General features: G+C 34.6%; 1 protein-coding gene across 1 annotated transcript; it reads left to right on the top strand.

The window, feature by feature from the left end:
* Window positions 1-10,865: 10,865 nt before the first annotated feature.
* Window positions 10,866-23,047, top strand: DNAJB4 (DnaJ heat shock protein family (Hsp40) member B4). Its single transcript, XM_052636979.1, has 3 exons — window positions 10,866-11,255; window positions 17,516-18,084; window positions 19,459-23,047. Exons 1-3 carry the CDS (start codon window positions 11,045-11,047, stop codon window positions 19,690-19,692), a joined length of 1,014 nt encoding a protein of 337 aa, XP_052492939.1. The 5' UTR covers window positions 10,866-11,044; the 3' UTR covers window positions 19,693-23,047.
* Window positions 23,048-26,020: the final 2,973 nt, after the last annotated feature.

The following is a 26,020-nucleotide window of genomic DNA, read 5'->3' as shown; positions in this document are numbered from 1 at the left end:
AGTATGAGATTAGCCCACTGTCTATTCTCTAGCCCTGTGGTAAGTTTTTCAGTGACTTCTTGTAAAAGAGGGTTGGAAAGAAGGGCAAGTTATTTTTGGGCTATTTTATTAGGAAACATTTTAATATTACCACAGAATAAAATCAATTCTATATTTCCCAAAGGGAAATGCTTTCTTGAAAAGTGTGGAATATTTCTTATACCTGAGTATCTGCAGATAACACTACTATTTTTTTTAATAAACATTAAAGCCATTTTATTTATTTTTTAAAGGGTATATACTTAAATTTTTTTAAATTTTATTGTCTTTTTTTGGGTAAAGACTGTTAAAGTGGTAAATTTGAATGGATACATTCTATTATAGTGCTGGGAAAACTATTGTAAAAAACTTGTAAAAAAGCAATGATGGAATCAAAACTTGGAAAAATCAAAATTTGAGAACTTGGGGATTACTAATATAACTATAGTGATTAAAATACTGGGAAATTTAGGTGGCATAGACAGTAGTCCAAGGAGAATTATGATTGATAAGTCTCTTGTTCCTATCAAACTTTTAATGTTAGTTTGACATCTTTTCCTGGTGTTTTTGGAAGCTTACAAATATTAATGAAACTTTTTACCTTAGTAAGAGAACTAAGATAATTTCACTAACTTACTAAGAGAACTAAAAAAGTCATTTCACTAGCTTCAAAGTAAATTGACACTTAAGATAGGAAACAAGGTTTGAAATAGTTTATTTCAAAGTGAAAGTGAAGGTTGCTCAGTCATGTCCAACTCTGCAACCCCATGTACCATGGAGAAGTCCATGGAATTCTCCAGGCCAGAATACTGGAGTGGGTAGCCTTTCCTTTCTCCAGGGGATTTTCCCAACCCAGGGATCAAACCCAGGTCTCCCGCATTGCAGGTGGATTCTTTACCAGCTGAGCCACAAGGGAAGCCCAAAGTTTATTTCAAAGACCTATGGAAATAGCACTTTTTGAAACAGTCATTAGGAGCAGTCATAAAGGAGCAGTCATTAGGTAAAAAAATTGACATTTAAAACTTTCTCACAATCTGATCATAACTTCTTTGTGTCAGCTTCTTAAAGTGAGCCTTCCTAAATCTTATCATTTAATCTGATGAATAATTTTATGCTTTTTCTTCTGGGCTTTGAATTCTTGGTCCAAATCACAAACCCTTCCCCTTCCTTTCTTTCTAAATTATAATAATCTTTGAAGATACTGCTCACATTTTTCTGAAACACATTTTTTTCCCTGAAAAATGAAACATTTTTTCTTTTTCATCCCCACCACTCTGTCCAGAGTGAGCATATAATTAACATTTGTATAGTGTTTTCCTTTTAAAAGCCCTTTCCATATTTTCTCATTCTATATGTCAGTCTAGTGAGGTGGATGATGTTACTCATTTTGGAGAATAAGGGAATAATACCTGATTTTTCCAGAAGTTTGCATAGACACTAAATAACACAACTAAGAATACTGGAACCAAATTCTCTCATTCCAACTCTGATGCTCTTTCTTCTGTGCCTCAAGGGCCCCTTTACTCCTGTTTTAGTTACATAACACCATTTAGCTTTTAATTGTTTATGGTCTTTGTATCAAACTATTTAATTTGATTGCTAGCTATAGACTTGAGATATGTACGGATTTGTACATGGGGAATGGAAATGGAAAAGATGATGAGAGCTGAATACATCTCTTCTTAATAACAATTGAAGAGGTCATTACGAATTCCTTACCAGCCCGTTAGCTTCTGAATGCATTATGTCTTTTAAAGCATGATACCCAGGCTTGCTGCTTTTCCTCTAGTCAAGCTGCTACCTACCTTAGTGCCAAATTTTTAGTATAATTTTTATTTATTGTTTTATAATCTTAGATTTTTAAAAATTAATTTATTTTTGGTTGCACTGGGTCTCCATTGCTGAACTTGGGTTTTCTCTAGTTTCATTGAGCAAGGACTACTCTCTAGTTTCCATGTGTGGGTGTCTCACTACAATAGCTTCTCTTTGCCAAGCACAGGCTCTAGGGCACATGGGCTTAATAAGCACATGGGCATGTGGAATCTTCCCCAGACCAGGGATCAAAACTGTCACCTGCATTGGCAGGCAGATTCTTAACCACCTGAGCACTAGGGAATTCCCATATCCATCTTTGAAAACAAGTGTAGTACCCATCAGATACTATAAAATGGGCACTCCAGTACTTCTGTTGACTATCTAATTCCAAATATGAGTCCAAATTACTGTAATTACCCAAAGAAGGACATTTAGAGTTAAGAAAAAAAACAGGGTTTCTAGAACAATTTAAAGTAGATGATTGTTTAATGTCTTAAAGATACTTGCTTTTAGTTTAAATTTTCTGTTTTGTAACCGGGATGTAGTAAGAAATGAATCTTTTCAAAATATTTTAATTTTTTTCCTAAAGTTACATTTATAACCATGACAAGATTTTTAGGTATTATACCTTATGTTCATTCCACAAGAATGAGATTATAGAATCCAAATTTCAAACTCACAAGCAGCTTTCTGTAAGAAATCTATGATAATGATGCCTCAATGCTTGAAGGCATTTTAGGAAAGTATAAAATGCAGAGGTAAAATATATTAGATGGCCAGTAGTTTGATTATATGTAATTATTTAGGTATTATCTAAAACGAGGGCCAAATATTAGAACAGACACAGCCTAGTAGTACTCCTCGTGTGCCTACTAAGTTGCTTCAGTCGTGTTCGACTCTTTGTGACCCTATGGACTGTAGCCTGCAAGGCTCCTCTGTCCATGGGATTCTTCACGCAAGAATACTTTAGTAGGTGGCCATGCCCTCCTCCAGGGCATCTTCCAAACCCAAGGATCAAACCTGAGTGTCTAATGTCTACTGCATTGGCAGGCAGGTTCTTTTATCACTAGTGCCACCTGGGAAGCCAAATAATATTGTTTATATTAATATTGGAACAGTGTCTATTTACCTGTTGTTAGAAATATCTTAAATCACTATTAGATTGATAACTATTGAAAAGCTCTTTGAAATCTTATCACTAGTTTCAATATCAGATGTGTATGCCTGTATATAGATTACATATGAGAAAGCACATGGTAGTGTTTGATAAACTGTAAACATATAATTATTATTAAAGGGAAGACATAGAACAGTTTTTTTAAAAAACATTGATTAAGAGGCTAAAATTCAGAGATAAAGGTCTGAAAAGGGAACATGGTAAGGGGCATGATCTTAGAGGATGCCTGAGTTCTTTGGGGATGATTCTGGTAGTTACTCTAATGCTTTATACTAAGTAAAATTTCCTCAGTGAAGAGACGATTAGTCAGTAGACCTCCAAGTAGTAGCAGAATAGTTTGTATAGCTTAAAATAATGAAAACAATTGATAAATATAGGTCATTGTATAAATTTTAGTGCTTTCGTGTATATTATCTGATTCTCACAGTAACTTTTGTCAGGAATTCAGAGAAATTAAATGACTTGCTAAATTACCTATTAAATGGCAGAGCTGAGAGTAGGAACCAAGCATTGAAATCCTTAGGTCTTTATTTTCTTTTTTTTAAAATTTATTGTTAATTGGAGGATGATTACTTTACATTTGGTTTCTGATTACTTTACAGTTGGTTTCTGCTGTACTTCAACATGAAGGTCTTTATTTATTTTTGCTTTTCTTTTTTTTAAGGTCTTTATTATTTGACTTACTCTTTAGACATTTGTAGTCCCTTTATGCTAGTCCACTAATAGTTGAAAATTCAGTGATAATAGTTTTCTCAAGGCATCTTTCAAGTAATATAGAATGATTGAAGTATATGAAGCAGCAACATAAATTAAGACTAAAATCTGACTCTAAAATCAAAGATATATATTTTAAAAAGTGAACACTGAACTTTTTATCCAGTTATTTTTAAATTGTTATAAATAACAACTTCCTTTTCTTAGGTCAGTTTTAGGTTCACAGCACAACTGAATGGAAGGTACAGAAATACAGAATTTTCCCATATACCTCCTGCCTCTACACATGCATAGCACCCCCCTGCATTATCAACATCTCCCACTAGATGGAACATATGTTTACAACTGATGAACTTATGCTGTGTGTGCTTAGTCAGTTAGTTGTATCCAATTCTTTGTGACCCTATGGACTATAGCCTGCCAGGCTCCTCTGTCCATGGGGATTCTCTAGGTAAGAATACTGGAGTGGGTTGCCATGCCCTCCTCCAGGGCATCTTCTCAACCCAGGGATCAAACCCAGGTCTCAATCTTGCATTGCAGGTGCATTCTTTACTGACTGAGCCACCAGGGAAGCCCAAGAATACCAGAGTGGGTAGCCTATCCCTTCTCCAGACAGTCTTCCTGACCTAGGAATCGAAACGGGGTTTCCTGCATTACAGGTGGATTCTTTACCAGCTGAGCTACCAGGGTAGCCTGATGAATTTATACTGATAAAGTATTATCACCCAGAGTCCATAATTTACATTAGTTTTCACTCTTGGTGGTGTATATTTTGTGAGTTTGGACAAATGTATATATTGACATGTGCCTACCGTTCAGTATCATACTGAGTAGTTTCATCACTTTAAAATCCTCTGTACCCCACCTATTTATCCTTCCTTTCCCACTAACCCTTGGCAACAGCTGATCTTTTTATTGTCTCCATAGTTTTCCTTTTTTGAAAATAATATATAGCATGTAGCCTTTTCAGACTGGCTTCTTCATTTAGTAATATGCATTTGTTTCCTCCATGTTTTTACATGGCTTGATGGATAATTTCTTTTAATTTTCTTATTTTTAAATTTATTTTATTTTGAGAAAGTCAATTCTTTTAGTGCTGAATAATGTTCCATTGTCTGAATGGAATTTTACCACAGTTTATTCACCTACTGAAGGACATTGCATCCACGTTTTGGCAATTATGAATAAAGCTGGTATAAACATTCATGTGCAGGTTTTTGTGTGGACATTGGTTTTCAGCTCTTCGGAGGAATACCAAGGAATATGATTGCCAGATCACACAATAAATGTATTTTAGTTTTGTAAGAAATCACCAAACCGTCTTTCAAAGTAGAAGACATGCCTACCGGCACTGAAAGAGAGTAGCTATTCTATGCCAGCATTGGTATTGCCAGAGTTCTGAATTTTGGCCATTCTAATAGGTGTGTATTTTATTGTTTTAATTTGCATTTCCCTGATGATATTGCTTTTGAACTGTGGTGTTGGAGAAGACTCTTGAGAGTCCCTTGGACTGCAAGGAGATGCTGAAGCTGAAACTGATGCTGAAACTGAAACTCCAATACTTTGGCCACCTCATGCGAAGAGTTGACTCATTGGAAAAGACTCTTGATGCTGGGAGGGACTAGGGGCAGGAGGAGAATGGGGACGACAGAGGATAAGATGGCTGGATGGCATCACTGACTCGATGGACGTGAGTCTGAGTGAACCCCAGGAGTTGGTGGTGGACAGGGAGGCCTGGCGTGCTGCAATTCATGGGGTCGCAAAGAGTCAGACGTGACTGAGCGATTGAACTGAACTGATGATGTACATTATGAAGCATCTTTATATGCTTAGGGCTTCCCTGATAGCTCAGGTAAAGAGTCCACCTGCAATGCAGGAGACCCCGGTTTAATTCCTGGGTCGGGAAGATCCACTGGAGAAGGGATAGGCTACCCACTCCAGTATTCTTGGGCTTCCTTTATGGCTCAGCTGGTAAAGAATCTGCCTGCAATGTGGGAGACCTGGGTTCGATCCTTGGGTTGGGAAGGTCCCCCTGGAGAAGGGAAAGGCTACCCACTCCAGTATTCTGGCCTGGAGAATTCCATGGACTGTCCATGGGATCGCAAAGAGTCAGACACAACTGAGCGACTTTCACATTTTTATATGCTTATTTGCCATCTGTATATCTTCTTTGATGACATATGTGTTAAGGTGTTTGTTAAGGTCTAAAAAATGTTAACTAATCTTTTAAACTGAGTTGTTTCTTTTCTTATTGTTGAGTTTTGAGAGTTATTTATGTATTTTGGATAACAATCCTTTACTAGATATATCTTTTGAAATATCTTCTTCCTGTCTATGGTTTGTCTTTTCATCCTTCTATCAGTGTCTTTTTCAGTAGAAAATTTTAATTTTAATGAAATCCAGCCTATTAACTCTTTCTTTCATGAACTGTGCCTTTGTTATCATATTTTTTAATAAAAAGCATTGCCAAAACCAATGTCATATAGATTTTTTTCCTCTATTTTAGGAGTTTTATCATTTTCCATTTAGGTCTGTGATCCATTTTGAGTTATTTTTTGTGAAGGGTATGAAGTCTGTGTCTAGATTCATTTCTTTACAAGTGGGTGTCCAGTAGTTCAAACACTATGTGAACCATTTTTTTTCCTCTTGTATTTCCTTTGTTCCTTTGTCAAAGATAAGTTGACTATATATGAGTCTATTTTTTGGCTCCCTATTCTGTTTTATTGATCTGCTTGCCTTTTCTGATCTATTGTTCTTTCACCAGCACCATACTGTCTTAATTACTGTATTTGAAATACAGTGTATTTGAACACAATGAATGCCACCTATAACAGAATGATTTAAGATGATTTAAAAACTTGAACATAGTCAAGATGAGTAAGTGGAAAATATTAACTGGAATATTTGGAAAAGGCCATTTCTTCTTAGTTGGATAGCTTTTGTGTGAGTGGATGCGTGTGCTTGTAAATAAGGGTATTGTACACATGTTACAGTAATCATTTTTCTGGGAAAAAATTCTTCTAGTTCATATGATAAGATCACTCTCACCATAATAGTAGCTAACACTTCCATGGACATCATTATTTGCCAGTCACATTTAAGTACATCACACATTTCATTTAATCCTCCCCCCAGCCCTTTGAAGTAAGTAGTAATATCAATCCTGTTTTACAGATAAGGAAACTTGAGGCTCAGAGAGGTTAAGTCCAAGGCCACACAACCAGTAGGTGGTATCGCCAGGATTCTAATACAGGTAGTCTTAAGTCCAGAGTCTGTGCTTTTAACGACTACACTATCAATATTCCCTGATGCACCTTAGCAGATTTTATAGCCCCTATTCAAATATCTCAAACACTGTTAACAAGGTATAAAAGAGACTTGGTTTACTTATTCTTGGATAAGAAGCATCAGGGAATGGCAGTCATAATTTACCAACATTAATACTAGATGAGAAATTTCAGATTTGAATGTACCCAGTTAAAGAATTAAATAATTAAATATTAACAAAAGTTTTCAGCAGGAATATCAGTAAACTGTTAGAAATCATTTGTCTTCAAGTATTTCAGTGATGATATAAATGTTAATAGTACTTTAATCTGAGACTTTAGAAGGCATACTGTCTTTCTCTGTATTTACTAAAAACTGAAATGGTTTGTGAGTTGGAGAAATAAAACTTGTTTTCTTATCATCTAGCCAAAGTAGAAGGTAAAGATGGTATCAGTTGAATGATTAGTTATAAACTTTTTTGGTAGGTAAAATACTACCTTTAGCTCTCATTATCTAAACATATTTAATATTTAAATTGTGATTATCAAATAAAAATACTTCTGTAAAAAATAATTTCTCTGTACTTATTATTAAAGTATAATTCCAAGAAGGGAACTTTGTTAAATCTATTAAAAATAAAATGTAATGTCATTAGAATATTTACTTAATTCTGGCCCTTGGCTCCCCTCAAATTTATTATTAAGCACAAAAGCTTTGTTGCTATTAACTTTTGTAAACAAAATAATAAAGTTTTATGATAATGGTTGAAAAAATTAAAATCATTTCTTTAAAAAACTGTCCTTCGGTTAGAGAGGAACGACCTCTACCCTAGCATAAGAACTTGACCTTGTAAACTGCAACCATTAAAGAATCTCAGTGTTTATAATTTTCTTTTAATAGGAAGAAAATTGTGTTTTCATGGAATAATCTCATCAATGTTTGAGTAGTAAAAATAAAAGTAAAATAAAAGTAAAAATAAAAAAACACAAATTCTAATTTCATATCTTTGTTAAAAATAGATCCTTAAAGAAATTAAAGGAAAAATGTGTGCTTTTTGTTAGTTTTGTTCTCTTCATGCTTTTTGCCACATATACACATACCTATAAAATCAAATAAGCAATGATTTATGTAAGTTCTAAAGTGTTTCAAATAGACTTATTATGTAATTTTTTTGGTTTTTATTTTTACTTTTAAAAATACATTTATTAAATGAATGTTGTTTACATCTCTGCTCCATTTACCCTACAGGCTGCCATTACTTTTCTTTTACACACTCTATTTTGTCATGATAATTATTTACAGGGAAACAACTGCTCTTATACCACACCCCCCCCAAAAGAAAAAACAACCCACATTCATCTCAAACAAACTTGGATGAAGAAAATTCAAAGTGATTGTGTAATGGATTTTCAGCTCTTAAGTGGTAGAAGAGACAACTCAGTCTGAAAAAGTAAATGTAAGAATAAAATGTTTCTCAAGTCCTATGTAGTTTAATAATGACCACATTGATTTATTACCCTCTTGTGTGTAATTGCTGTGGGTATATTTGTATATATAATTTTTCTTATTATTTTCTAAGGACAAATTTCCAGGTATGATATTTATAGTGCTTCTAAAATCATTTTAAATAAACCGTTGCCAAATGTTGGAAAGAATTATTTATACTGCTTATTTTAACAAAACCTAGTTAGAATTTTTTCATTTAAAGTCTTATAATTGCCTCCTTATTAACTTGGAATTCCAAGTTGAGATAAATTCTTGCATTTCAACACTACTACTCAAATCCTTTTGTTATTTATGCTATTTGAAAAAATATGAAAATTGTTTATCACCCTTCTCTCTGCGTGATAAGTCAGATTTCTTTCCATTTGTTGATATGTAATGCATCTTTCAGAAATGTGAAAGATCTAGTAGTCTGGCTTCTAAAATCATTTAATATGTCAATTCCTGATAATATTTCTAGCTCTCTGAAAATGATTGGATCAGATAAGAATCTGTTTTTTTTTTTTAGTTCCCAGAATTGCCCTCCAGAACAATTTAATACTTTTTATACTGCTATACCAGTGTTCTTTGATAATGAATATTTAATGGACTTTTCTTAGAAACTAATTCTAGAATACATGACTTTTATTATATTTTTATTCTACTTTCAGTGCTGATCCTTGCACTGGATTCCAAATTGCAATATGCTTCTCTAAAAAGTAAGAGTCTTAAGGTGACTTTTAATCTTAACATTTTCCACCAAGTTTTTTGGACTTGGAAAGTCTATCTTTTAACATGGAGTATTCCTTGGTGGTACTGAAAATTTTTGCTGAATAGCTTACAAACCTCTGTAACCTGTAAGTAGGCTAGATAGATATTATACTTTTCTATACCAAGGTGTTTTTAAAGTAGAGTTTTGAGAAATAGTAAATCTTAGCTGTTAAAATGCACAAAGATGAACATTATGAAAGAATTGCTGTATCATTTTCGTAAGGCTGCTTGGTTTATAGAGTAGGGGTTCCCATACTGTTAAAGGTTAACATGATCACCGCCTTTTCATTATCCTCTACACATATATATACATTTAGTTTTTCTCGTAAATGCTCTTTTTTCTTTTCATTTTACAGAAGATATTTAAATACAGTGCTCTGTGCAATTCTTTTGATATTTTCTTATCAATCCATCTTTCCAATATTAGAACTAGGAACAGCTTTGAAAAGATGAAGAAACTCTGTAGAAGATAAAAGATGAGTTATACACACTGAAAATATTTCTTATAAATATCCAAAATATATATTAGAAAAGCAGGCATCAAAATAGTGTATAAATGATATATGACATAAACTTTTTAAAATAAAAAACAGAAAACTACAGAAAATAACCATAAATATTCATAGGAAAAGAAAGAATTAGAAGGAAATATACTGACATTTATTGAAATTACCTAAAGTCATAAGATAGGAAGTTTTTTAAGATTAAAAACTTTTCTTTCCATGTTTTCCAAAATCTTCAATGAGTTTATAATTAGGGAAAATGTGTTTTTAAAAGAAGAAAAAATTTCTCATATTATACCTTGTAAATAGCATATCCAGAAACTCAGTGAGTTTTTACTGCCTGAAACCTGATACTTTTTCCTGTCTTTCCGGAAGCAACACAAAAATTCTTTAAATAGTGACCCTAGGAATGAGGAGGGCGGATCTCAATTCTGTTTTAGTTGAAGTGACTAAATCAGATACGAAGCTTTCACAAGTATTAGTCTGCCTGAACTATTAACTCTTGCATACTACAAAAAAACCCACAAAACTTATTAAAATCATGAGCTAAAGACATATTTAAGTCCTTATTTTAAAATGTTGCTTTTGATACTTATGATATATAGCCTTTTACAATGTGAAATTCCTGGCATTTCTGGTTGCAGATCCTAGGAGTTTTGAAAATGACACATTATTTGACAATTTTAATGTAAACCATATTTTAATACTGTATATCTTAATTTGAATGACTTGAAGTTAAAATAACAAGTATTTTTATTTGTATATATCTAATTTTAATAAGATACTTAATGGCTATAATGATTTTTTTATTGCTTTTTTATTTAGAATGGAGTAAGTAAATGTGTAGTTATGATATTCTATGCTGAAATACTGGTTTCTTAATCCACTTGGCCTCTTAAAAAGGAAACAAGTATAGTAGAGCCAGAAGGAAAATGAATAGTTAATCGTGGAGGAGGAGAAAACCTAGCTCGGTACTAGAGGCAGCTGGGGAAGTGACGTCCTGTAGCATTTGCTGTTCTAGAAAGTGCAGAGACACGTAGTGAAAATGGGAGGATCTAGAAGGAGGCCGTCTCCCGTGTAGTGTATATTTATCTGTAAGTGAGCCGTTGGGGAAGGAATTAAATACTGAGGCGCTGTCTGCTTGCTGCCTTAAGACAGCAAAGCTGAATTGCTGATTTGCTTTAACTTTTAAAATACCCAGCTTGGTTTATTTTTCTTAGAATCATTGTATTGCTAAGACTGGGGACGCTGTTTTCTTTCACAAAGGGAAATCTAAGTTCATTTCAAGGCACTCGAAATGGGGAAAGACTATTATTGCATTTTGGGAATTGAAAAAGGAGCTTCAGATGAAGATATTAAAAAGGCTTACCGAAAACAAGCCCTCAGATTTCATCCGGACAAGAACAAATCTCCTCAGGCAGAGGAAAAATTTAAAGAGGTCGCAGAAGCTTATGAAGTATTGAGTGATCCTAAAAAGAGAGAAATATATGATCAGTTTGGGGAGGAAGGTAAGAGTTCAGTGTATATCTTTCTGTCTCTCTTTTTTCTCTATCAGCTTTCTGGTTATTAAATTCTCTGACATTTCAAAAGTAGAAAGACAAATAATGGATAAAAGCAAGATTTCATCCCTGATCATATGAATGAATGTTACATAGCTATGAATGAAATGTACTTGTTTGTCCTTTTTTGGATTTTGACATTTTGTGCAATATATATGTTCTGCCATTAGATTTGTACTGTTAACATTGTATTTGAAAAGAAACCTTAAATTCCCATACTCATTAAGAAATTGTGTCAAAAGTCTTACGCAACCTGTTTTTTTTTTTTTTTCTAATGAATTTTCTGCCAGAGCCAATAAAGATTCTTCAGTCATTTAAAATCTTAAGATTGGCAGTTCAAACTCTGGGTGGTTTATATTTTATTCACGAAAACAAAAGAAGTTTTTTGCCTTTTTTCTTATGGCAAATCTAGTTTAGATTAAACAGGACAGAATCTTCTCTCTGAGAAGCCGAAGGCCCAGGCATTTAGCTGTAGTTGTTTTTGGCATTCTGCCTGGAGAGGAAAGAATTTTCCTGATGTCATAAAATACCAGAACAAGTTTTTAGCTTAATTGTAAACACTAATTGTGTGCCAAGAAAATGAGATCTCAGAAATGCAATTTTTGACCTAAAATGGCCACCTCCTTAGAACAATGACTGATTTACTTTAAGATAACATTATTTCTTTTGAAATTTTACTATCTAGGTGTAGAGGAAGGCATGATGACTTCCTTTCCTCTCCCTGCCACACTTTTGTTTTTTGGATTGTGAGATCTGAAACTAGTTGAATACAGTAAATGGGAGTAAAATGTAAGATTATCCTTACATTTTATTCTGGATTTTATCATTCTGGATTTTAAATTGTCCATCATCACCATATAAATGTAGCTGTAAAGTAAGACGATTTAAAATTGCTAATTAACAGCAACAAGAACATTTTAATTTTTACAAGTTCTAGAATTTCAACTTTTTATATCAGGATTAAGTTATTACTAATTTTTTCCCCAAATATTATTTTAAAATCATTCATTGTAGTTATGAAAACTTTTTTTTTATTGCATTTAATGTTAAATTTCCCTAGTTAAAAATCTATCTTAAAATACAATGAAGTGGTAACTGTGTATTTTGAGTTAAAAAGTTAAATTTAGGGTAATTGTATAGAGGTTTTCTTTTTTTCTTGTTATGCTTTTTCTTTTTGATCTGAGTTGCCCCAAATTGCAGTTTCTGCTGCTATGAGGACCTGCAGTGTCAGGTTCCTGCAAAGTAAAGACTGAAAAAAGCAAGTAGTGGGCAGTTCAGTCCTGCTGGTTCCTTATGGCCGTACTCAAAATACTATGATTTCTTTCATCTCAAAAGCTAAGCAGGATTCTCAGATACTACTAGCTATATACTACTCTTTCTGAAGAAGTTATTTTGTAAAGAAATCTACAAACACGGTATAACACTATGAATTCCCATGAAAAAGCAAATATCCATTGATTTAATCCACACCTCACTAACAGCCCAAATATGTCTATAACTAAACCATAAGATTCAGTGTTTCTAAGGATATTTATCTTCAGAATTTTCATGTCACCAAATGATACATTTTTCTCGGCCTAACATTACCTCTTAATAGTGTTTTTCTTGAGTTATATTTCTCCAGTTTGATTTTTACTGAGCGTCATCAGTGAAGTGAATTTTTAGAAAACTAAAACAGGATCATCTATGTACCCCAAATCTTTTAGATAATTGATATAAGCAATAGAAGTAATAGTGAGGGAAGAATAAGTTTTTTAAAGCATTGAAATATATTATTCAGAAATACTATTTTCTACTTATATTACTTTAAAATACAGTTAAAATGAAAGTTATTTTATTATGTTTTAGAAATTATTCTTCCTTTACAGAAAAGTGTTATAATTATTTATCCTTTATTCAAAATATCTCATTAAGTATACTGTTAAAACGTGGAAAAATATTTTTGTTTCTTTGCCTGTCATTGATCTGTTTGTGCTTGCAGGCCTGGTTGCATAGCCCTCTGTGTTTCTCTAGAAGTAACAAAACGCTAATTTACCTGGTACACTTTTCCCCCTGAATTATTATATTCTCTTTTACAACCTGAAGCTGTGGGAATAAACCATGAACTGAGAATTGTATGAGTTAAACATGCTAAATTTATATATTTAGGACCTAAGAGAGCCAGTGATCCCAGTATATTTGTGTTTTTAAAATGTCTAATATCCACAGTTTTAAATGCTGGGTTTTAAAAAAGCTGGATTAAAAAAAGAGATGTTTTAAATTTACCATATGACCCAGCATTTCCACTCCTGGGAATCTATAAAAGAGAAATGAAAATACAGGTCCACTCAAAGACATGTACGTGAGTATTCATAGCAGCATCATTTGTGATGGCCCCAAATGAAAATATCCGAAAGTATCATCTTTTAGTAAATGGATAAATGAAGTGTGGTATATATGTATACACACACACAACTTAGCAATTAAAAGGACTGATTTAATAAAACATGCTTTGTAAATGAAATAACCTCAAACATTATAAGTCATATGTAAATGACTACATATTCTATTATTCCATTTATATGAAATGCATGGAAAAGGCAAATTTATAGACAAAACAGATCAGTGGTTGCCTAGAGCTAGAGGTGATAGCAAGGATTAACTCCAAATAGAAATGAAAATACTCTTTGGGTTGATGGAAGTGTTTTATAACTGGATTGTGGTGATGGGTGCACAGTTCTATAACTTGACTAAGACCAATGGTATATTTACAATGGGTTACTTTTATAGTATGGAATAAATAAAATTATTTTATAATAGAGACATTTCTCCATAGTTGAATAATTTGAAAACAAAAAACAGGACTACTGAAACTTGAAATTGGATTTTGATCTAATTTCTCCTCCAAAGTTTTAGGTTTAGTTCTGAATTGTTCTGTGAATGTCAACAGAATTTTATATTAAAAGACTTAAAAACAGATTTTCAGTAACACATCCTTATAGTAGCCTAGTTTTCTAACATTTCTTTCTCTTCATATCTTCCTTTTTTTATTGTTTATGTTTCACTCAATAACTTAAAATTTAAATACTGAAAGATAGTATTTATATAATCAAATCTGTGTTTAGTACATTAATCTTTATACTAGCTATTAATCTTTATACTAGTTTGCTGCTTCTGTTCTTTATATAGTTAATTAACAATCTACTATATATTTAAAAAAGTAAATTGGATTTCTATGAATCAAAACTTTAAAGAATCTCATTGTGCTAGTTAACTCTAAGTGTTATTATAAATTTGGATTTTTACATATTGCTGCTACTGCTGCTAAGTCGCTTCAGTCGTGTCCAACTCTGTGCGACCCCATAGATGGCAGCCCACCAGGCTCCCCCATCCCTGGGATTCTCCGGGCAAGAACACTGGAGTGGGTTGCCATTTCCTTCTCCAGTGTATGAAAGTGAAAAGTGAAAGTGAAGTCGCTCAGTCATGTCCAACTCTTAGCGACCCTATGGAATGCAGCCTACCAGGCTCCTCCGTCCATGGGATTTTCCAGGCAAGAGTACTGGAGTGGGGTGCCATTGCCTTCTCCAGTTTTACATATTAGATCTCCTTAAAAGAAGTTTAAAGTCATATAACTTTTTTCCTTGAAGTCCTGATTTTTCTCCAGTGCTGCTGCTTTTAATAAACTTTAATCAACTCATTAAATGGATATCATTGTTATGAATAATATCCCAGACACATAATTTTTTTTTTAATTGCAAATTGGTTGGTTGCTTGTGTTTTAAATAATAGCAGTCTTGGTACAACATAAGTAAATGTTGACTCTGGGGTACATTTCTTGCTCACACGAAGTGATGATGGTGTTTAGAAAAAATTTTGGATAGCATAGGTAGTCTAGCTGCATACTAAAATTTTCCATGAGCAATCAAAATGTACGTAGTGAAAAGTTGACTGTATAGTTGATGACAGGCTTGTTCAAGTGCTGGGCAGCGCAAGTGATACTTGCATAATAATTCATGTTATATTAGTGTGAATTTTGGTAGGATTTTCTCAGTCACAGTAGTACACAGTTGACTATTTAGTGTCAAAGCTTTATTGGAGGCTGTTTGTTATCTTTGATGAATGTCAGTTCAGACAGTGTGTGAATCTTCTCAGGGACTCAGTAATCCTGATTGAGTTACCATTTTTGGCAAAGGGCTTTTAGGGAAAAGCCAAACCCATGATGTAATAACAAAATGTAATTCATTCTTTTCATGAATCCATTATACATCCAAAACATTTAGATTTTGTCTTATAAAGGGTTCAGTTGGGCAGGCTAGTTTACTCAGTTTACTTTATGAACTCTGTTAAATCGTTATACTCTGTGGGATGAAAGATGGAGTGATTGAAATAATTTAGTATTGGTTTAATCACATTGGTAATGACCTTGAGTTATACACATATTCTATCATTAAAAAAAAAAAATCTGCCACTAGCTTTTTTTAATATTTGGAGTTATAACTATACCACTAAAATTTAGAGAAAGGAGTTTTGAATGAGCTATTTGTTAAAAGTTCTTGTCCTACTTATCCTTGTCATTGTTTTCTACAAGGCATATCCTGAGTGAAAGATGCCAAATAGAATAAAAAATTTTAAACTCTCTGGGAAAGCATGCTGAGTGACTTCAGTAGAGTTTTTTACTATTAAATTTCTCATATGTGTATGTGTAATTATACTTTATATTGTTTTTGTTTCTGCCTTTTCTCTGTCTTGACACCGAGCACACATTTTAGTGTTTCTTTCGAACACTTTAAGAATTAGTTCTTCCCTTTATTCAGCAAACATGAGTGGCCATCATTTTCAGAACTGTATGCATGAACAGTGCAAAAATGAATAAAATGTATTTCCTGCCCTCAAATTACTCACTGATGAACATATCTGAACCTCTTAGTTTAATTCTCTTGGTGGTTTTTTTTTTTTTTTTACAGTTTTATAATTTTTAGGTTCTGTTCCTGCTTGTCTCCTTGGTCAGGAATACCCATAAGGATTATCCAGAAACTTTGCTGAGACTGTAATGATATAAATCCTTGTCACTATCGATCCCTTAGAAAATCACTATACTGTGGTTTTGTAGGTTTTAGTAGAATCTTTCATCACTATGTAGTAGAAAATGCTATTTCAAATATGTTATTTCTTGTGAACTACTAATTACTAATTGCTTAGTTGAGTCTTAGGGAACAGGATCAAAGAGTCTTGGTGTAGGAAGCAGGTTGTCCATAATACACAAAAATAACCAGCCCAAAGGTCTTACAGGTCAAAAGGGTTTACAGCTCATGATTTCAGTTTTCTTTTTACATGCTGTTGAAATTAATGCTATCATGTGATATGCCTAGGTAAAAATTTCATTATTTAGGATGTGGATAGTAATTTTAGTGTCTAAAATTTTGTTAATGGAATTTTTTCCCTTTCTGCCATTAATGAGGTCTATTTTAATTCTTAAGCAGTGAAAGATGATCTGAAATAAAGATAGTTATTTTGAATATGACATTTTACATCACTGATTTGTGTTCACTGATAATGATGGTGCTCAAAGATTTAGGTTATATATTTTGTTTGCATTGATTACTGAAGACCTTTTGATTGACATCTTTTTTTTTCTTTGCTATTTTTAAAATTGTATTTAAAATATAGTTGATTTACAGTGTTGTATTAATTTCTGCTATGCAGCAAAGTAATTCAGTTATACATGTACATATTCTTTTCCATTATGGTTTGTCACAGGATATTGAATATAGTTTCTGTGTTATACAATAGGACCTTGTTGTTTATCCATCCTATATATCGTAGTTTGCATCTGCTAATCCCAAACTCCCAATCCTTCCCTCTCTCCACCCCTTGAATGACATTTTTTAAAAACCTAAATTTATATACTTTAGATCATCAAACCAGTAGCTTATAAGAGGTTTCCAATTTTTATTTATTTTCTTTCTTTTTTTGCATGGAACAAAGAGTTGGAAATAAATTATTGTTAAAGATGGGGATTTGGAGAAAGAATTTGAAAGCTAAAAATTTAACTTAGGGTGGAATGATTGGTAGTTATATGGCTGTTTTGTATTTAGTTATAATGGCACTTCTGACCAATATTAATAAGTAGCAACCTAAGTTAGCCAAAGTTTATGAGTAATATAATTTTTAAAAGTTTAACTTTCAAGAGTTGTAAGTATTTTTCTAACCATGCTTATCTTCTCATTTAGGGTTGAAAGGAGGAGCAGGAGGTACTGATGGACAAGGAGGTACCTTCCGGTACACCTTTCATGGTGATCCTCATGCCACATTTGCAGCATTTTTTGGAGGTTCCAACCCCTTTGAAATTTTCTTTGGAAGACGGATGGGTGGTGGTAGAGATTCTGATGAAATGGAAGTTGATGGAGATCCTTTTGGCGCCTTTGGATTCAGCATGAATGGATATCCAAGAGACAGGAATTCTGTGGGGCCATCCCGCCTCAAACAAGATCCTCCAGTTATTCATGAACTTAGAGTATCACTTGAAGAAATATATAGTGGTTGTACCAAACGAATGAAGATTTCTCGGAAGAGGTTAAACCCTGATGGGAGGAGTTACAGAACTGAGGACAAAATTCTCACCATCGAGATTAAAAAAGGGTGGAAAGAAGGCACCAAAATTACTTTTCCAAGGGAAGGAGATGAAACACCAACTAGTATTCCAGCAGACATTGTTTTTGTCATTAAAGATAAAGATCACCCCAAATTCAAAAGGGATGGGTCAAATATAATTTATACTGCTAAAATTAGTTTACGAGAGGTAAGTTAGTAGGATATCGGATTCTGAAACCAAACAGAATTATGCATGTAATCTTTGGGAATTTATCTAAATAATAGCAAACATTAATGTTTACTACACAAGCATTCTTACAATTTTCATAAGAACCCTCTAAAGTAGTACTACTATTTTGCCTCTTTTGTGGATAATATTTTCTAAGTTTAGTTATTTATACTAACAATTTAAATGCCGGTTTTAAGTGCTGACGAGATTATATACTATGAGGCCTACCTAGTATGGATTATCTGTACTTTGTTTTTGCAGTTTGTCAAATCTGCATTGTAATCTCATTACCTTAATCCATGTATAAGATTTCTTCCAAAGTTGTTAACTTGAGTTAATAATTATATAACAAACAAGGCATTAAAAGACAAAATAAGTTACGAGGGTACTGCTTTAATACATTAGTTTGTATTTATTCTACTTTTAGGCACTGTTTCTCAAATTGGATTATAATCCTGCAAATATGCCCATGTCAGTTCCCTGCTTAAAATTCTTAAATAACTTCATAGAGCATCTACCATAAAGTCTAAACTTTTTAGCTTAAACTAACAGATTGTTTTTAATCTAATTTCTACCCATACATGTGTATACATTTCCCTAAGTTTGATATATTATTATCTTGTATACCTCTGTCTTTGTCTGAGTTGTCCTCTATGGAACACTGCTGTTCCTTGCTCTACCTCAACACTTACTAATGGTCCAGTGCTTACCTCAAGCAATCTGTATTCCCAGAAGCTAAGGGAGTACATTGGGTGCCCTTTGTCTCAGACAAGAATTCTACACATACTTCTCTGACAACTTTATACTGTAAAGTTATAATTACTGGTTTGCTTCTGAATTCTTTGTGCATTCCTTGAGGTAGGGTCTGTGTTCATGGTCCCTATATGTTCAGCATCTAGCAGAAATATATGGCATATACGGTACTCAGTAAATATTTACTGACTAAAACAATAAATATATTGTCCTAACGTTTTCACTCTGGAGAAGTATGTAGTTGCTTCTATCTTTTTCTTTCTGGTTCTTAATCTCTCCCTCTTCTCTTCTCCCATTTCCATCCTTGCAACTTGAATGTTGTAATAGCAGCCTCAAACAATTCATTTCATTCTAGGACAATGTGGAAGACATTCTTTCCTCCTCTCTTCCTTTTTCCTTTTCCTTTCCTTCCCCTTCTCCTTTCCTTCTTTTGTAAACTATCTGATTTTGTGTGTCCTGAAGGGACTTTCTAATGGGGGAAAAAGTCTTAAAATTATTGATATTCTTTTGGAGGTTAAAACTTTACCTTAGAATCATTCTTTACAGCTGGTTTAGACTTTTATATTTTGAAGTTTGTTAATTTTATTTGGTTCATTTTAGGCATTGTGCGGCTGCTCAATTAATGTGCCAACCATGGATGGAAGAACCATACCTATGACAATAAATGATATTGTGAAACCTGGAATGAGGCGAAGAATTATTGGATATGGGCTACCATTCCCGAAAAATCCTGACCAACGTGGTGACCTTCTAATAGAATTTGAGGTTTCCTTCCCGGATACTATATCCTCATCGTCCAAAGAAGTACTTAGGAAACATCTTCCTGCCTCATAGAATGAAAAACTTTGTTAACCATATTTTGATAAGGCACTGAAAATATAAAAGGACTGGCCATTTACTGATGTAGATGTGAATTCTGTATAAAGACATGTAAATTATTTTGAGGGTTCATTACATTGCATGAATAGAGACGGGTCAAATAAAAAGGCAAAAGGGATTTTTGCAGTTAGAGATGAAGAGAAAACCACTCACTGTATTTTATTTCATTTCTCCCAAGTCAGAATTTTTTAGTATTTTGCGTACATGTAAAATTCATTTCTGTGGAGTTAATAGATGTATTTCTAATAAAGTACCAGGCTATCCAAGTACTTTATTGCATATATATTTACACTGTAAGTGTGATAGCTTCTCATTTTTAATTGAAATTTAAATTCTTAACTATACATGTGATAGGTACTTCTAGTAAAGAAGAACCCAAGTTACTTGGAAATCTGGTTAACTAGATTAAAATCATATGAAATGCTGCTATAGGGCTGGTACCCATAAAAGAGTATCCTAATACATATATTTCACCATTTTGATTTTTAAAGTATGCTGTAGCATTTCTTAATAACATAGTTATAATGTTCTTAAGACAGACCTTTTCTTCATAAAAAGGAAATTAATGGCAATTTATCTCCTGTGGAAATCCCAATTGCCTGAATTACTGATATTTTAGAAATAGGTTGTTTTTAAAATGCCACATATAATTTTATGCAAATTAACTATATATCTTGGACTTAATAAATTATAGGTACATTTTATTGTCCATTAGTTAAGGATAATTTGTTTGATAATAAACGTGTTTTTAGAGGAAATATTGTTACTTGGAATTAATTTTCCAATTACACAGTCTTCTATAACTTACTCATAATATGCTATATGTACCATATGCAATTTCCCTAAAAAGAATAAACTACCACTATGGTGTTAAACCAAAATATGGGGAAAATAAACACTAACTGCTGCTTATGAATGATGTTGCTACTACTTGCTATGCATATAAATATTTTACTTTTTCATATGTATAGATTGCATTTCTTAGGTGTTTTAATTTTTTAAATATATTTACGTTTAAAAAATTATTGTTTTCTGTTTTATAGCTATAGTAAGAATGATATTTTGAAACAAAGATTTTGGTTCAAAAGAAATTTTCAGGATAATTGGTATACAAGGTTTATTGGACCCTATCACCTTGTAGCAGAATATGGTCTTCTTTTAGAAATTCAAAACATAGGTTTTAATCACCATATACTTTACAGCTTTATTGAGATATAATTCTCATGCTAAAAAGTTTGCCATTTTAAAGTACACAATCCAGTTGTTTTCATATATTCACCTTATATAGCCACTTTATAATTTCAGAACATTTACATCACCCTAAAAAGAAACCACATAACCATTAGCACTCACTTCCCATTCCTCCAGCCCCTGGCAAACACTAATCTACTTTCTACTTCTATGGATTCATCTATTCTGGACATTTCTTATAAGTGGGATTAAACAATACTTGGCTTTTTTGTTTGTTTCTTTCACTTAGCATAATGTTTTCAAGATACACCCGTGTTGTATCATTCAGTACTTCGTTTCTTGTTTTATGGCCGAATAATATTCTGTTGTTTGGATATACTACATTCTGTTTATCCATTCATTAATTGATGGGCATTTAGGTTATTTCCACTTTTTGGCTATAATGAATAATACAACTCTGAACATTTTTGTACCACTTTTTCTGTACATAATTTTTTAATTTTCTTGGGTATATACCCAAGAATAAAATTGGTGGGGATAACCATATACTTTAATTGCAAATGGAAAATGCTTGACAATGTCAGAGAACTCATAATCATGCATATTATTCCATTAATTTATAAATGATTCCTTTATAACTTTCTCTAAATGACAGTTAAAACTCCTTAAGGAAGTGTGAACATCATGGAGATTTTCTCACAGCTAAAGAGATAAGAGCTGAAAAGCATCAGTGAGATTGGTAGGCATGGTTTCTATTTTAAACCCACTGTCATTATTTTCTTGATTAAGCATTTTCTCCCAAGTTAAATGATTTGTAGATTAGATAGATGAATGATCTTTGGATTAAAGAGTATTTGTTAAAGTACAGAATTATTCTAATAGTAAAAAAAAATTAATTGTTATTGCTATATAAATACAGTTTATCGGGGATACCCAGGTGGTCCAGTGGTTAGGATTGTGCGCTGTCACTGCCAAGGCCCTAGGTTCAATCCCTCGTCAGAGGACTAAGATCCCACAAAATGCACAGCACAGGCCAAAAAAAAAACAACAACAACAAAACGGTATATCAGTATCTCCTGGACCTTAAAGGGTGTCCATAATGCCTTCATATGTAGTAAGTGCCCAATTTTCATTTGTTGAGTGTTGACTTAATGTAGAAGTAGAGTTTTAAAGTTTTCTTACTTGCTTATCTTATGAAGGTACTTTTGATTTTAAAAGGTTCTCTTTACGTTAAACCAGGTTCTTGGATACCTGGAATAGTTCTGAAAGTATTGTGGATCTTAGTAAGCTAATAGATAAAATATTACCTATCCTACAACTAAAATTTAGTACATCATCTCTGTAGCTATTAGAGTTTGGGGTTTTGTGAATGTAGTTCTTTTATTTTTTCTTTTGGCCCCACCACATGTCTTGCTGGATCTTGACCTGGGATGAAACCCCAGCCTATGGGCTGTGAAAGCACTGAGTCCTAACCACTGGTCTGCCAGGGAATTCTCAGTTTATGTAAATGTAGTTCTTAGCCATTCTTATAAAGAAGAAACTGGAGATTTAGGAAAAGAAAACTGGAGATTTATGTCAGTTTTGGATGCACCCTTAAACATGAGAAATAAAACAGAGGCAAACAACTCTACTCCTTTTTCTGTTAAAGAGATGTCACTGAGATGAAGATAAAAAACTTGGACCAGAAGTACTCCTGTATTAAATTATAATAGGAGGTCTATGTTAGAGAAGAGCTTGAGAAATATTTAGTTTTGTTTATCTAATAGATTAAAGTTTGCACAGGGTTTTTAATCTCAAGTATATATTTTTCATATCTGGGACTGGGAATGAAGGGGTTCAAGAAATGGGATTAACTGAGAATCCTAAAACTTCGAAAATATGAAACTTTTGGAATGAGGGTAGGTTTCTTTTTATTAATTGCCTTCTTTATATGTCTGTTGTCTAACAAAGTAAAAATAAATTTGCAAGCATCTAATGGAAACTGTGAGAATGAGAGATCCTGAGAAGTTTCTAGAAAGCAAGGAATGGTAAACCATATTTATTACTAATTAAAAATATAAATATCACTTTTTATTTAATACAACCATCATTTACAGTTCAGTTCAGTCGCTCAGTCGTGTCTGACTCTTGTGACCCCATGAATCGCAGCACGCCAGGCCTCCCGGTCCATCACCAACTCCTGGAGTTCACTCAGACTCAGGTCCATCGAGTCAGTGATGCCATCCAGCCATCTGATCCTCTGGTCGTCCCCTTCTCCTCCTGTCCCCAATCCCTCCCAGCATCAGAGTCTTTTCCAATGAGTCACCTCTTCGCGTGAGGTGGCCAAAGTACTGGAGTTTCAGCTTTAGCATCATTCCTTCCAAAGAAATCCCAGGGCTGATCTTCAGAATGGACTGGTTGGATCTCCTTGCAGTCCAAGGGACTCTCAAGAGTCTTCTCCAACACCACAGTTCAAACGCATCAATTCTTCAGCGCTCAGCTTTCTTCACAGTCCAACTCTCACATCCATACATGACCACAGGAAAAACCATAGCCTTGACTAGACAGACCTTAGTCGGCAAAGTAATGTCTCTGCTTTTGAATATACTATCTAGGTTGGTCATAACTTTTCTTCCAAGGAGTAAGCGTCTTTTAATTTCATGGCTGCAGTCACCATCTGCAGTGATTTTGGAGCCCCCAAAATAAAGTCTGACACTGTTTCTACTGTTTCCCCATCTATTTCCCATGAAGTGATGGGACCGGATGCCATGATCTTCGTTTTCTGAATGTTGAGCTCTAGGACAACATTTTCACTCTCCTCTTTCACTTTCATCAAGAGGCTTTTTAGTTCCCCTTTACTTTTTGCCATAAGGGTGGTGTCATCTGCATATCTGAAGTGATTGATATTTCTCCTGGCAATCTTGATTCCAGCTTGTGTTTCTTCCAGTCCAGCGTTTCTCATGATGTACTCTGCATAGAAGTTAAATAAGCAGGGTGACGATGTACAGCCTTGACGTACTCCTTTTCCTGTTTGGAACCAGTCTGTTGTTCCATGTCTAGTTCTAACTGCTGCTTCCTGACCTGCATGCAAATTTCTCAAGAGGCAGGTCAGGTGGTCTGGTATTCTCATCTCTTTCACAATTTTCCACAGTTTCTTGTGATCCACACAGTCAAAGGCTTTGGCATAGTCAATAAAGCAGAAGTAGATGTTTTTCTGGAACTCTCTTGCTTTTTCCATGATCCAGCGGATGTTGGCAATTAGATCTCTGGTTCCTCTGCCTTATCTAAAACCAGCTTGAACATCAGGAATCAGCTTGAACCATCATTTTAGTTAGCATTAAAACTGACTTCTGGGTGCAGCCACCACCCCAACCTAGATTCCCCCACCCACCTCATTCAAATCCCTCCCATTCCAGGCCTGTCAAAATGTGCCCCACTCCTGGGCAGCCCCACACCCCCTGCTCAGGAGAACCATGCTCTCCTCTGGGCGGACCTCCTCCCCACCCTCCATAGGACTGGGTGCCATCTCCGGGCCACAGCCCCCCACCTCCTGCACCGCCTTGTCCCTCTGGTTGAGTTCCCCCGACTCCCAGGAACATACACATTGACCAACCCACCTCTGGTGACCCCATTTCCCTGGCCTCTCTTCTCAAGGGCTCTTCATGCCCTTTGGTACATGGGATCCCCTCTTCTCACCCACCCCATCCTACATATTCACAGCCCCTCCTAGGGCAGCCCCCAGGCCCTTGCCTTGCAGTGGCTGAGCCTGGCTCTGGCCAGGCAGATTCACTGGCCAGAGGAAGGGCGAGTGCTGGGCCTCATCAGAGGGCCTGGCTGCTGGGGCTGGGGTGCCAATCCACCTTCCCCACGTCACAGTTCCTAGAAAAACATTAATCTAAGAACCCCTTGAATATGATGACAATTCGGTTGGAAACCCATATGCCCAGGCTGGGGCTTCTGAAGGTCTGTATTTCTGTGTGATATCCTCAGTGGAGGGCGGCAGGTGTGTGTGTGTGTGTGCATTTTTGTCCATCTCTTCAGAAACTTTAGGTGGGGTCGTTTCTGTTTCTTTAAGCAAGTTGTTCCTGTTTTGTGGTGTTTATGGGGAGAAAAGTTTGGAGCCATCCAGAGGTTCCTGTTTGAGAGGTCGTTAAAAACACAAGGTCAGTTACAAACTGTAGGGTGGCCAGCAGGTGCCTGGGTGTGACCCACACAGCCAGGGTCAGTCTCTGCCTTTGCATCTGTATTGAAAATGTGTGTGTGTGTACATGCACATTTCCTGTTTGTGTGTGTGTTTCCTCTTTGTGTGTGTGGATGTGTGATTCCTCTTTACCTTATTTAGATTTTCTGATTTTTCTGTAATGAACTTGCTTTGCTTTTGGTGAGGGTGGGGCAGAACTAGGGGTAAGGAAGCATAAACTACAATAGAAAGGGACACCAGTATTTTCAAGTTTGGATTTTAAAGTCTCAAATCCAAGAAAAGAAAGATGAAAAATAAAAATCTGACATCTTAGTGTTCTGCCTAAAGCTTTTTTTTGTTTTTCATAATGCTCAAAATTCTCCAAGCCAGGCTTCAGCAATACGTGAACCATGAACTCTCTGATGTTCAAGCTGGTTTTAGAAAAGGCAGAGGAACCAGAGATCTAATTGCCAACATCCGCTGGATCATGGAAAAAGCAAGAGAGTTCCAGAAAAACATCTACTTCTGCTTTATTGACTATGCCAAAGCCTTTGACTGTGTGGATCACAAGAAACTGTGGAAAATTGTGAAAGAGATGAGAATACCAGACCACCTGACCTGCCTCTTGAGAAATCTGTATGCAGGTCAGGAAGCAAGAGTTAGAACTAGACATGGAACAACAGACTGGTTCCAAACAGGAAAAGGAGTACGTCAAGGCTGTACATCGTCACCCTGCTTATTTAACTTCTATGCAGAGTACATCATGAGAAACGCTGGACTGGAAGAAACACAAGCTGGAATCAAGATTGCCGGGAGAAATATCAATCACCTCAGATATGCAGATGACACCACCCTTATGGCAGAAAGTGAAGAGGAACTAAAAAGCCTCTTGATGAAAGTGAAAGAGGAGAGTGAAAACGTTGGCCTAAAGCT

Source organism: Budorcas taxicolor, chromosome 3 (assembly GCF_023091745.1).
Source record: "Budorcas taxicolor isolate Tak-1 chromosome 3, Takin1.1, whole genome shotgun sequence".
NCBI classification, from domain to species: domain Eukaryota; kingdom Metazoa; phylum Chordata; class Mammalia; order Artiodactyla; family Bovidae; genus Budorcas; species Budorcas taxicolor.
Note: the sequence above shows the minus strand (reverse complement) of the source record. Positions and strands in the feature narration are given on the sequence as shown.